The sequence below is a fragment of the Lampris incognitus genome, chromosome 11 (assembly GCF_029633865.1).
Source record: "Lampris incognitus isolate fLamInc1 chromosome 11, fLamInc1.hap2, whole genome shotgun sequence".
NCBI classification, from domain to species: domain Eukaryota; kingdom Metazoa; phylum Chordata; class Actinopteri; order Lampriformes; family Lampridae; genus Lampris; species Lampris incognitus.
Window position 1 is genome coordinate 5,177,700 of NC_079221.1, and position 14,118 is coordinate 5,191,817.

General features: G+C 50.0%; 1 protein-coding gene across 2 annotated transcripts in view; it reads left to right on the top strand.

The window, feature by feature from the left end:
- itga6a (integrin, alpha 6a) overlaps positions 1–14,118 on the top strand; it is a 35,414-nt gene that overhangs the window by 2,369 nt on the left and 18,927 nt on the right. For both annotated transcript variants that reach the window (XM_056289006.1, XM_056289007.1), the window contains exons 2-6: positions 7,123–7,247; positions 7,807–7,886; positions 8,053–8,314; positions 9,650–9,781; positions 12,393–12,606. In XM_056289006.1, coding sequence (XP_056144981.1) covers positions 7,123–7,247; positions 7,807–7,886; positions 8,053–8,314; positions 9,650–9,781; positions 12,393–12,606 — 813 coding nt within the window. The remainder of the gene's footprint in view (positions 1–7,122; positions 7,248–7,806; positions 7,887–8,052; positions 8,315–9,649; positions 9,782–12,392; positions 12,607–14,118) is intronic.

The following is a 14,118-nucleotide window of genomic DNA, read 5'->3' on the forward strand; positions in this document are numbered from 1 at the left end:
AGCGTGTTGATGTAGGCATACCGAGCCTGCCGTCAGCATGTGGGTTGATGTAGGCATACCGAGCGTTTCACGCCGAACCCCTCGGTTAGTGTTGCGCTAGCTTGTGGGATGTGGGGCCATATTTTGTGCCCCCTGTGGAATATGTACCCCCTGTATTCATTTACAGCTCACCGCGGTTACGACGCTTCTCGTTAAGGGAACTGAAGATGCAGCGACGTGTCGATTGTTTAGCGATTTTGCTGTTCTTGGATTATCGCCGCTGATCCGCAGCCAGGGCCACGTATCCCAAGTGGCTCCTTCTGAGCTGCAACCGTCAGGTTGGGGCTACATGCAGGTGGTGTCACGCAGACCACGTTGTTGTTCATTGCGCCGCACTGAGAACGTCTACCCTAAAACAAAAAACACAACTTCTCATATCAGACCAGAGGTAACCGCGTTTCTGGCATGGGCTATAACAGCCCTAATATATATATATATATATATATTATATATATATATATATTATATATATTAGGGCTATAACAGCCCTAATATATATATATACACACCTACAGCAAGCTGGCAATGCCACAGACTCAGATGAGATGTTTCATCACTTGAGACATTATTATTATTATTATTATTATTATTATGTATGCTCTTTAACAAAGCAGACCTCTGTGCCTCTTGGTGAGACATATCTGAATATATGATGAGGTCAGTTAAAAGACAATAATGCATATGCTTGACGTCAGCCACTTTGTCTAAACGAGGGGCAGTGGAGACTTTGTATCTGAACCCTTTGTTCTTTTCCCCCTCTCACAGCTGATATTAAACGTGGGCTATTTTAATTTCCCTTCAGCCAATTTGAGCAGGGCTGGCTATTGGCTCTTTAAAGGTGACCGTCAACTGAGTATGGACGGGGAGGACTACCTGTAGCATATTAGGCAGTCAGTCACCTGTATCATGACTGATTAGCAGTAACACAGGACGTGGTAGCTTTTCTGCTCTTCCATGAACTTAACAGCAGCGGTCAAAGTTGTCGCTTCATCAATTTGGGAATGTGAGTTTGAGGAACAGATGGCTGATGGTGAATAGTGCAGGAGTTATTCATAAATGAAGTGAATCATTTCCTCTGGCCGGCCCAGACGGGGCACCGGGCACCGGGCTAATGTGTGACCACCAATTTCTTGCCAAGTATCGTGTTATCAGTTTGTGTGTGTGTGTGTGGGGGGGGGGGTGATGCATGTCAGAGCTTGCGACCAGCAAACCTCAGCGAGATATCGGGCGTTGGATGGCAGCCACAGGGGCACTAGCAGCAGCACGCTGACAAATGGCGAGGCTGGACGGGAACCACTGATAACACCATTTCAGACCAGGATTCCATAGATCCGCGAGATTACTCTTGCCAGAGGAATGTAATCTGGGTGGTGTTTGGGCTACTGTTAGACCTCCGTGGTGCAGCAGTGACGTACCTGATTTAAAGGCTGGGGGTGGGGGGGGGGGCCAGTAGATATTCGACATAGGTTGTTGCAGTCTGTGTGCATCTGTTAAGGTTTTCAAGAGGAACCAGCGTGTGTGAAACACAACGGCAGGGCTGGCGGGCTAAAGAGGGAGCGTCTGAAAAGTGTGTGGGGGGGGGGAGTTTGCAGTGTTTGTGTGACAAACAGAAGCTTGGAATTTGACGTTGGTCCGATAGCCTGGCCCCCCACCCCCCCCCCACCCCCGCCAGTAAAAGTTAAGAGGCGAGCGAGGATCCGTCAAGCTGATTTACAGCAAAGCTGCGCTGGTCTGGCGCACACACCGGCCTCACATTCACCGCAGCTAACAAGCACACTTGAGCTCTTCCCGGATGTGTGGAAGGGACCGACAAATTTCTTCTTCTTAGGTTTGTCAAAGCTTACCGGTAAAAGTGAAAGTGAGCGGTGAGTGAAGCAACCCTTAAGAAAAGACGATATGCTGGTGCACAGCAGCCAGGACGAGGGGACGTCCGTCACCGTGATGTGCAGCCTCTGTCCTGCATCAGTTGGATGCAAATCGAAGCCGACTGTACTGAAACGCTCGGCACCGCCTCGACGGCCCGTTCCCGTGACCCAGCGACGGTATGGAAACACCGGCGAGTGCCCCCCTGCTCGGCCGTGGTTTCGGTGCCGGGGCCCTCATGTGACTCTGAGATTATCAGATGACCAAGTGAAAGCCCAGCGGAGCGTAAAGGGGGGGGGGGTTAATGAGCCACCCCGCTCAAGTCCGAGCTGCGAGGCACATTAACCGGGCTCAGCAGAACCACAAGTCAGCCGAGCGATTCGCTAGACGAACCCGACCCTTTTTTGCACCGCCTTTTGTCCGCAAACGAGCTCTTGGCGCGTATTTCTAGGCGACTGTCGCTCAAAGGAAGGAAAAGCTGGCATGCCACCGGCGGGTGCAGCCCTTTTCATTAAGACAGCGCTAGATAAACAGTGACAAGCTGGGCGCGGATCTTTGGATACGAGCGGCAGCAACTGATAGACATCAATCTTTACGGCCGCTTAGGAAAGCTCCGCGAGTGACGGGAGGAGACTGCTCTCCTCTCTTCTCAAAGTCCACCACGATGACATCTCGTTTCTTATCCGTCTCTGTGGCAGAATACACCTTCTGACTGTAGAAGGTTATCGCCTGGGACGTTTGCCCAAACATCGCCCGTCCCCGTCCCCGTGAAACACGACAACCTCTTGCGACGAATTGGATGAAGGTTTCCGGCTAATTCTAAAGGCTTCCAGTTACCGCGTAACAGTATCTCTATGCTTCCCTAATGGTCTCAAGTGGAAGAAGCAGCACTTCGTTTAATTGAAGCGTTGCTTCCGCGGGACGTTGATGGTGCCCTCCGGCTCTTCGTACAGTTGTCTGCAGGGCGGGAGAGGTCGAAGTCCCACGTTTTGCAACGAGATTACGCTCCCGTTGCAGACAAAGGGCTCGGATAAGGCCTCCACGGGTGATGATGCGTTTGTGAAACCAGAGAAAAGGCCGTTTGGCTGGACACGCCGGGCCATCTGTGCTGTGGTAACCTGATAGATTGGATTCTCCTGTTTTGGGTCATCGGCCCGAGACACCGCAGACGAGCTGAACGTCACGGCTCTGCTGGCGGTTGTGACTACCTGAAACGGGGGACTGGCTGGGCAAGAGAGGAGTTCCCCCGTTGTCTTTTTGAACTTTGTGTTTCGCTGGAGACGAGCTGGTGTCTCGGCCAACAAAATCACGGCTCATTCCTTCAGCGGCGTGTAACCGGCGAATCAGAAGTAAGCGCCAGCTAATGGGGGGGGGGGTGTAAACCGAACCGGTTAGAACAGCTGCAGGGGTTCTTCTGGTGGCTTTTGAGTGCGCAGCTGTGGGAACACTGGAGCACATCTGTTAACAAAGGCCGGTGAGGTCACCGTGTGCACACTCGCCACCCATTCTCATTCACACTGTAATGAAAGACGTGGCGCGCGATGCACCACGGCTTTTACGCTGGCCCCCTATTATGGCAGTCACTTCCCCTAAGAGGGCAGATGTCTGTTGGGGGTCAACATCCGAACAGCGTAAGGCTACGCGTTCTAGGGTGTGTTGCCAACACGGGTCGGCTCCGATGTTTCGGTTTTTTTTTTCCCCCACTCAAATCAATTAATCTCTCTTGAGGAGCTCGTCCCGTCTGTCGACCGAACTCCCGATGCGGAAGGTTGAAGTGTTGCGTGTAAATGTCAATGTGGCCCTTCAGCTACCTGCAACATTCTGCAACTGCCTCCGCGGCTCCGCCCGCTGCCGAGGGGCCGTGTTTACGAGCTCTGCACCTCTGCCCCGTCTTCTCCGGCTTCTGCGGACTCCCGCTACTCTCTCAGGCAGGAGTCTGATGCAGGAGATACAAACAACATGCCCGGGATTGGTGTACTCCTCAACCCCTTCACCCACCCCCACCCACTTGAACTGCATGTACTTTTCTCAGCCAAAGGTCAAATATTTTCAGAACATTCCCTTCCCGTGTGTCTACGTACTCTGTAGCGCTTTCAGATTTAGCGCCTCGCTCGCTGACACAAATAACAAATCTGGATGCTCTGACTCCTCAGATACGAGTCGACGCTGGCACCGTCTCAGAAAACATGTGGGGCGAAGAAGGTTCAGCAGCTGCGCTGAGACATTTGCGGTTATACGGCCTCGGTATTGACTCTTGTTCATATTTGCATTTCACTGGCTGTTGGTTAAGAAGGGGTGGGGTAGGGTGGGAGGGGGGGTAGGGCGGGAGGGGGTTTCAGTCTTACAACAGACCTCCTCGGGAGATTCCTTGTTGAGCAAATGAGGACGCCCTGGCTCTGTCCCGGAGATCAATAGACGGGACACGGAAGGGAGCGCTGAAACACGGGGAGCAGAGGAAGAGGGTGGAGAGGCGAGGCTTCCCCCCCCTCCCCCCCCCGCTCCTTTGAAATCTTTTGCACACACAGAATGTGGCGGCGAGTCAGTCGACATAACACTTTGTGCATCGTCCTTGTGTCCCTGTAGACAGTCCCCATTAAGTACACTTAACCCAACGATGTTGGAATAAAATGACATTGGGATATTTTTGGCTTTTTGCACCGTGTGTTGCCATGTTAAAAAAATAAATAAATCAGGAGCTACATCACTTCACCAGATATATGACGATTTTAACCTCAGTAGCCCCGTTTTGGAAAGAACTGAGCACTCCGGCGATGACGTGGGTGATTTAAGAGGGGGAAATAAGGCGGCTGTTCAGTTCCCTGGTTGACCCAACGTGACACCGTTGTATAAAGTTAATGTTCACCCGCCAGCCCAGGCAAGTCTATGATGACACAGTATTTATTGTGCACTTTGCTTACCGTTGAAGAAGGAAGCTGGTCTGTGGATGGGTGATAGAAGGGCGGCGTCCAGAGAGGATTCAGATTATAGGAGGCTTCATATCACTGACCTTCATTGCTCTTAAAGCCCCAATATAACTATAACGATATAACTATAACAATATAACTATAACAATATAATCAGGTCAACATTTGCCTTGTATTGCATCATTGGCATGGTGAGTAGTCCGCTCCTGCTTGCCAGATCTGGGCCAGAACCAAGCCGTAGCAATGCTGCATGTGCCACATATTTGCCAAAGGTGGCCCATGTTTAGAAGGCCATTGGCACTGCATCACTGCCTGAAGTGGCCCACATCCAGATGCTATCTGGGTATCGTGCATGCATACATAGTAGGTTGGGATGATGATGCTGAAACAATGAAGTGTTCACCCCTAATTACACTATAGACTGTCACTGTCCTAATTACACTATAGACTGTCACTGTCCTAATTACACTATAGACTCTCACTGTCCTAATGACACTATAGACTGTCACTGTCCTAATTACACTATAGACTGTCACTGTCCTAATTACACTATAGACTCTCACTGTCCTAATTACACTATAGACTGTCACTGTCCTAATTACACTATAGACTGTCACTGTCCTAATTACACTATAGACTCTCACTGTCCTAATTACACTATAGACTCTCACTGTCCTAATTACACTATAGACTGTCACTGTCCTAATTACACTATAGACTGTCACTGTCCTAATTACACTATAGACTCTCACTGTCCTAATTACACTATAGACTCTCACTGTCCTAATTACACTATAGACTCTCACTGTCCTAATTACACTATAGACTCTCAGTGTCCTAATTACACTATAGACTGTCACTGTCCTAATTACACTATAGACTGTCACTGTCCTAATTACACTATAGACTCTCACTGTCCTAATTACACTATAGACTCTCACTGTCCTAATTACACTATAGACTGTCACTGTCCTAATTACACTATAGACTCTCACTGTCCTAATTACACTACATCATCACCAAGGTTAACATTTTTTTACTTTTTAACTTTTGGTTGTGTTTCTATGCTGCTTCTTTGTGTGCACGGTGGTTTCGTGTCTGCAGTAGAAAATGCGACCCAGACAAGTTTAGGTGATTCCCCCGCCTCTACCGGTGAGCTGTCTCTCACCTCTCGCACAATGCCAGACGTACAAAAAAACCACATTTCATTTCCTCAGCCGGAGAACAATCGAGCCCTTAAACTTTAACCTTGCCGGAGCCGGTTGGCTGAACGGTAACTTCGACGAGTCATAACAATTTCATAAGTGACCTGATTCGGCGTTTCCACCTGCCGGCCCGAGACGTGAATCGCTCCTGAGACGAGAGGCCAGATAAAACGGTCCGGTGTCAGGCCCGTAGAGGGTCCGTCAGACAAACCCCGATTTGGAGCGTGTTCAGTAATGTAACGAGAGGACCTCACGAACCGCAGCTCGGCCCCTGCCGCCAGGCGTTCCCATAGGGCTTTAACGGGGCATCAAGGGGTCGTTTGTTTCACAAAATGGCCTTTTGATGACTTAACCGAACCAACCCTGCTCAAAGCGCGGTGAAAGAAGTCCCGACTTGCGAAGTGTTCCTTTGTCGGGCGGAACAAAGGCACGCTTATGTGTCTTCGTGTGAGGAAACGGTTTTAAGTCTTCGGTATCAGTTATAATCCGTGGTGCGTATTTGCTGTGTGCAGCGTTTGAATGAAGAACTTTGCCGCTTTTTGGCAGGAACTACAGTATAGCCCCTATAAAAGGACTAAGTCGTCACTTTCATTGCTTCCCGTGTTGACGATAACTCTTGAATACTGGGTACAACGGAGGCACGAGGGCGCTAATAAACTTGTCCACCGTTTGCTCGCGTGGCGGCACGGTGGCCCAGTGGTTAGCGCTGTCGCCTGACAGCAAGAAGGTCCTGGGTTCGAACCCCGGGGTTGTCCAACCTTGGGGGTCGTCCTCCGTGTGGCGTTGGCACGTTCTCCCCGTGTCTGTGGCGGGCTTTCTCCGGGTGCTCCGGTTTCCCCCACCGAAAAGAAAACAAGACATGCATGTTAGGGTCAGTACTCCTGTCTGTGCCCCTGACCGGGGCACGGCAAGAAGAACTGGATTTGGACCCCGGGGCGCTGCAGGGCGGCTGCCCCACTGCTCCTAGCTGCACAGCTAGGATGGGTTAAATGCAGAGCGTGATTTCCCCACAGGGATCAATAAAGTATATATATATATAAAAGTATATCTGCACAATACCTTGAATTTCTTGTTTCTCTTTCCGTCCCCAGGCTGCTGATCGGGGCCCCTAGAGCCAGGGCTCTGGACAACCAGAGAGCCAACATCACCGGCGGCCTGTATAAATGTGAAATCACCCAGTCTAATGCGTGTGAGCGCGTCGACTTTGATAATGAAGGTGAGGAATTGCTTTTATCCCAGCTAAACCTGTCATAAAAAAGTGAAAGGTGGGGGCCTGCGGGTGGCGTGGCGGTCTGTTCTGTTGCCTACCAACGGTTCAAAACCCCCTCGTGACCTCCGGCTTGGTCGGGCATCCCTACAGACACAATTGGCCGTGCCTGCGGGTGGGAAGCCGGATGTGGGTGTGTGTCCTGGTCGCTGCACTAAGCGCCTCCTCTGGTCGGTCGGGGCGCCTGTTCGGGGGGGAATAGCGTGATCTTCCCACGCACTACGCCCCCCCTGGTGAAACTCCTCACCGTCAGGTGAAAAGAAGCGGCTGGCGACTCCACATGTATGGGAGGAGGCATGTGGTAGTCTGCAGCCCTCCCCGGATCGGCAGAGGAGGTGGAGCAGCGACCGGGATGGCTCAGAAGAGTGGGGTAATTGAAAAAGGTGGGGGGGTGTGAAAGGTTGATGGAGACTGGGTCACACCATGTACGTTCTCTATTGGAGCAAAACAAACACGATTTATGTAAATGTGCGATAACGAGCGTTTCTTTGTTGCCAAATGTTCGAAGAGGATGTCCGCACCGAGAACAAGGAGAACCAGTGGATGGGGGTGACGGTTCAGAGCCAGGGACCCGGGGGTAAAATTGTGGTAAGTCAGGCCTTGCACACTGACATTGAAATATCCTTCCCAGTGGCCTCTCTGCTTGTCCCTCTCTGATGGCGATACCTCTTGGCACCAGTCTGCAGCGTGTCCTAGACCAGACTCGTCGTCTCGAAGGACACGTGTTTTACATGTCTCTCTTCTACAACGGCAGACCTGTGCTCATCGCTACCAGAGGCGCCTGTTCGTGAACACGCCGCAGGAGTCCCGCGACATGACCGGGCGCTGCTACGTCCTGAGTCAGGACCTGACCATCGACTCCGCCTCGGATGAGGACGGGGGGAACTGGAAGTTCTGTGAGGGCAGAGCCAGAGGCCATGAAAGGTTTGGATCCTGCCAGCAGGGCCTGGCTGCCACTTTTACCAAGGACTACCACTACCTGGTGTTTGGAGCACCGGGGGCGTACAACTGGAAAGGTCAGAGTCTGCTGTCGCTCACAGGCAGTTCGGCAGATTAATGTATATACGAGAATGCTTTACTCTTGCGATAAATGAGTCGCAACGTGACAGGTTATCGAACCGCCGTAACTGCACGTGTCAGTGCTATACAGTGAGTTTCAGAATCAGAATCAGCTTTGTTGGCCAGATGTGCCTATGCACATGAGGAATTTGACTCCCGCTTCACTGCGGCTTCTAGCACTTTGCAGACATCACTCGCACAAAAAAGAGAGAAGAAAAAACCCCCGGAGGACGTAAATAGAACAACACAGGACACTGGAGACATGCATGCACAGCAGCTTTGTCGTGCAGAGTTTTGTGATCAACAACAGCTGAGTAATCGACAACCTATGCCCATATAGTATTATAGCATACTTCTTATATACTCGGCACGGTGGCGCAGTGGTTAGCGCGGTCGCCTCACAGCAAGAAGGTCCTGGGTTCGAACCCCGGGGTTGTCCGACCTTGGGGGTCGTCCTCTGTGTGGAGTTTGCATGTTCTCCCCGTGTCCTCGTGGGTTTCCTCCGGGGGCTCCGGTTTCCTCCCGCCGTCCAAAGACGTGTAGGTCAGGTGAACCGGCCGTACTACATTGTCCCTAGGCCCTGTGTGACGGCCTGGCGGCCTGGCCAGGGTGTCGCCCCGCTTGCCGCCCGATGACTGCTGGGATAGGCTCCAGCATCCCACGACCCGAATTCGGATGAGCGGCTTGGATAATGGATGGATGCTTATATACTATATTGCCCATACACTATACCATGACTCTGCAACCCATCATGCCCATAATACTCACACTATAGTATCTTATGTACCAGAAGTAGGCACTATATATTCACCTACCATCCACCTCACTACATCCTATATTATATACCTGTCTTACAACCACAGCAATAACAGCAATGATTGTCACCAGTGTACAGTAGTTGTATGTGTATTTGCAGTTGCACATTTGTGTTGCACAGCAGGTTGAAAGAGGAAGTGGGCACATGGCAGATATGTAGATGAGATATCCTGACCAGAGGAGCTGTTTACAGCCCTTAACGTAAAGAACACAGACTTATGCATCTCCGGCGATCAGTGAGAGAGAATGTCCTCTTGTTTCTGAATGCCGTCCGTGCTACGTCACCAGTCACAGCCGTCATATTTACCGCTTTCACTTAGTTTAGTTGAGTTTTTGTACTTTTTAAATACCCGGTTATTATGTTGTATTGGTACACCGCTTTTTTTTCCTTTTCTTATTTGTGCAAATCTGTTTTTTTGTTGTTTTTATTTCGGTTTTCCCTCCCATAACGAACTTTTACCATTTCCGGCCTTTAGGCATCGTGCGGGCGGAGCAAAAGAACAACACGTTGTTGGAGATGGGGTTTTACGACGACGGCCCTTATGAAGTGGGAGATGAAAACATCTTGGACCCTGAACTGGTTCCTGTGCCTGCCAACAGCTACCTAGGTGGGTATGTTTTCGGGAAGCCGGGCCGACGGCGAGGCGGACTGTGTGAGCCGTGTGAACCCAGGTATCCTGTTTATGGACCGACTGTTTTAATCCTGTCCCGGTCAGCCTTCTTTAAACAAGTTGCTCCCCCTGCAGGTCCACTTGGGAGAGGGTTCGCTGTGTTGGTCCGGTAGTCGTTTAGATTTGCAATCTTTGGGCTTGGCACCTTTAACCTTCCTCTATAAAACCACATCCCCGTGGTGGTTAACTCAAGTGTTTCTCTGCGCTGTTACTAACAGAATGCTTGAATGCTCCGCGTTTCACGGAGTCGTAACTTATTTTATGATTTTTCTTTTAACATGTTAGGGTTGGCGCCACGGTGGCACAGTGGTTAGCGCGGTCGCCTCGCAGCAAGAAGGTCCTGGGTTCGAGCCCCGGGGTAGTCCGACCTTGGGGGTCGTCCCGGGTCGTCCTCTGTGTGGAGTTTGCATGTTCTCCCCGTGTCTGCGTGGGTTTCCTCCGGGTGTTCTGGTTTCCTCCCACCATCAAAAAGACATGCGTGTTAGGGTTACTACTCCTGTCTGTGCCCCTGAGCAAGGCAGTGGAAAGAAGGACTGGAGTTGGTCCCAGGGCGCTGCAGCTGCCCACTGCCCCTATACAATAGGATGGATTAAATGCAGAGAACACATTTCATTGTAAGAATGACAAAATAAAGTAGCTTACTAGGAAGTGAATATGACATTTGGACACTGTTGATAGTTTGATTTCCAGCTTACTCTCCTTTTTGTATAGGGCTGAACCATCAACAGTGTATTTGGTATAGGGCTGAACCATGAACAGTGTATTTGGTATAGGGCTGACCATGAACAGTGTGTTTGTATAGGGCTGAACCATGAACAGTGTATTTTGTATAGGGCTGACCATGAACAGTGTGTTTGTATAGGGCTGAACCATGAACAGTGTATTTGGTATAGGGCTGAACCATGAACAGTGTATTTGGTATAGGGCTGAACCATCAACAGTGTATTTGGTATAGGGCTGAACCATGAACAGTGTATTTTGTGTAGGGCTGAACCATGAACAGTGTATTTGGTATAGGGCTGAACCATGAACAGTGTATTTGGTATAGGGCTGAACCATGAACAGTGTATTTGGTATAGGGCTGAACCATGAACAGTGTATTTGGTATAGGGCTGAACCATGAACAGTGTATTTTGTATAGGGCTGAACCATGAACAGTGTATTTTGTATAGGGCTGAACCATGAACAGTGTATTTTGTATAGGGCTGAACCATGAACAGTGTATTTTGTATAGGGCTGAACCATGAACAGTGTATTTGGTATAGGGCTGAACCATGAACAGTGTATTTGGTATAGGGCTGAACCATGAACAGTGTATTTGGTATAGGGCTGAACCATGAACAGTGTATTTGGTATAGGGCTGAACCATGAACAGTGTGTTTTGTATAGGGCTGAACCATGGACAGTGTATTTGGTATAGGGCTGAACCATGAACAGTGTATTTGGTATAGGGCTGAACCGTGAACAGTGTATTTTGTATAGGGCTGAACCATGAACAGTGTATTTGTATAGGGCTGAACCATGAACAGTGTATTTGGTATAGGGCTGAACCATGAACAGTGTATTTGGTATAGGGCTGAACCATGAACAGTGTATTTGGTATAGGGCTGAACCATCAACAGTGTATTTGGTATAGGGCTGAACCATCAACAGTGTATTTGGTATAGGGCTGAACCATGAACAGTGTATTTGGTATAGGGCTGAACCATGAACAGTGTATTTGTATAGGGCTGAACCATGAACAGTGTATTTGGTATAGGGCTGAACCATGAACAGTGTATTTTGTATAGGGCTGAACCATGAACAGTGTATTTGGTATAGGGCTGAACCATGAACAGTGTATTTGGTATAGGGCTGAACCATGAACAGTGTATTTGGTATAGGGCTGAACCATCAACAGTGTATTTGGTATAGGGCTGAACCATGAACAGTGTATTTGGTATAGGGCCGAACCATGAACAGTGTATTTGGTATAGGGCTGAAAAATGAACAGTGTATTTGGTATAGGGCTGAACCATGAACAGTGTGTTTTGTATAGGGCTGAACCATGAACAGTGTATTTGGTATAGGGCCGAACCATGAACAGTGTATTTTGTATAGGGCTGAACCATGAACAGTGTATTTGGTATAGGGCTGAACCATGAACAGTGTATTTGGTATAGGGCTGAACCATGAACAGTGTATTTGGTATAGGGCTGAACAATCTTGGATAAACATGTTTTTGTGTTGTATATGGTAACATGAAAGAATAAGAAGAAGTTGCATAACTTCATCAGATATAAGCTAAGCATTTATCATTCTAGCCATGATTTGGGTGAAGTTAGTTGATTTTGTTATCAAACAAAATACGAGTCTCAGTCCGACATGACTGACGGGTCCAGCTTGCCTCTCACTGCATCCTTTGCATTGTGGCTGTTGCACATGTGTGTATACTGCGGTGTGAAGTGTGAAACGACGTACTGTTCAGCCCTGTTTTTTTGCATGAAGAAGATCCCGAAATAGCTCTCGGTGTGACTTGGCATTTCCTGACACATTTCTCCCGCTTTAGGGTTTTCCCTGGACTCGGGACACAGCATCACAAAGGGCCGGGGCCTAACAATCGTGGCCGGCGCGCCCAGATCGAATCACTCCGGGGCCGTTGTGCTGTTAAAGAAAGAGAGCGAGGCCTCCACCAGACTCTCCCCCGAGTTCATCCTGCAGGGACCAGGACTGGCCTCCTCTTTTGGATATGACGTGGCTGTCGTCGACCTGAACGGTGATGGGTATGCAACATGTCTCATTTCCTTTATCGAAAGCGACAATCCTGCAGATTTACACGCGAGCAAAGGTCCTTTTTCGATGCGGTGTGTGTAACACGATCCAGATCATGAACACTTGTGTAGCGGCTCGTTTTAATTTACCGTCTGGTAGGCATCCAGGTAGCCTCGCGGTCTATTCCGTTGCCTACCAACACGGGGGTCGCCGGTTCGAATCCCCGTGTTGCCTCCGGCTTGGTCGGGCGTCCCTGTGGACACAATTGGCCGTGTCTGCGGGTGGGAAGCCGGATGTGGGTTTGTGTCCTGGTCGCTGCACTAGCGCCTCCTCTGGTCGGTCAGGGTGCCTGTTCGTGGGAATAGCGTGATCCTCCCACGTGCTACATGTACCCCCCGGTGAAACTCCTCACTGTCTGGGGAAAAGAAGCGGCTGGTGACTCCACATGTATGGGAGGAGGCATGTGGTAGTCTGCAGCCCTCCCCGGATCGGCAGAGGGGGTGGAGCAGAGACCGGGACGGCTCGGAAGAGTGGGGTGATTGGGTGGATGCAACTGGGGAGAAAAAAGGGGGAGCCCCCCCCCCCCCAAATGTACCATCTGCTTAGACTTTCCTTAAAAAGTGAAGTGTGTGAAAGAAGAAGAAGTGACTATATTGTGGTTAACAAGCAGATCTGGCAGACGAAGTGTGTTAAACAACATCAGCAGCTAAAGCCCAGGGTCAAACTTGTTTCGGCGGTGGGGCGCTAAAACAGCATTGTTTCATTTCTGATCTCTGGTATTTGGAGTGGGGAAACACCAGCGTGTTTGCGTCGGTGTCCATGGGTGTCGGTAGCTTAAACAAACACAATCTTCAGCAGTGTAGCTTTATTTCTCAGGATTTGACGTTGACTTCTGAATAACTTGGAGGGTTTCGAAGGACCATAAGCGACGTTCATTTCGTCCGACATCACTGTCACGTGGGGTAATTTTTGTGGTTCTGCTTAGTCATTTAAAGTGAATGGTGACTTCCCTCATATGGCCGGGATGAGAGTCAGCGCCTCCGAGTCTGAGGCCGTGGTTCTCTACTGGAAAATGGTGGATCGCTCCCTCCGGGTTGGGGATGAGTCGTTGCCTCAAGTGAAGGAGTTCAAGTATCTCGGGGTCTTGTTCACGAGTGAGGGTAGGGTGGAGCGGGAGATTGACAGGCGGGTTGGTGCAGCATCAGCAGTAATGCGGATGTTGTACCGGACCGTTGTGGTGAAGAGGGAGCTGAGCCGGAAGGCAAAGCTCTCAATTTACCAGCCAGTCTTGGTTCCACCCCTCACCTATGGTCATGAGCTTTGGGTAGTGACCGAAAGGGTGAGATCGCGGATACAAGCGGCTAAAATGAGTTTCCTCCGTAGGGTGTCTGGGCTCAGCCTTAGAGATAGGGTGAGGAGCTCGGAGTAGAGCCGCTGCTCCTTCACATCGAAAGGAGCCAGTTGAGGTGGTTCAGGCATCTGATCAGGATGCCTCCTGGGCGCCTTCCTTTGGAGGTTTACCG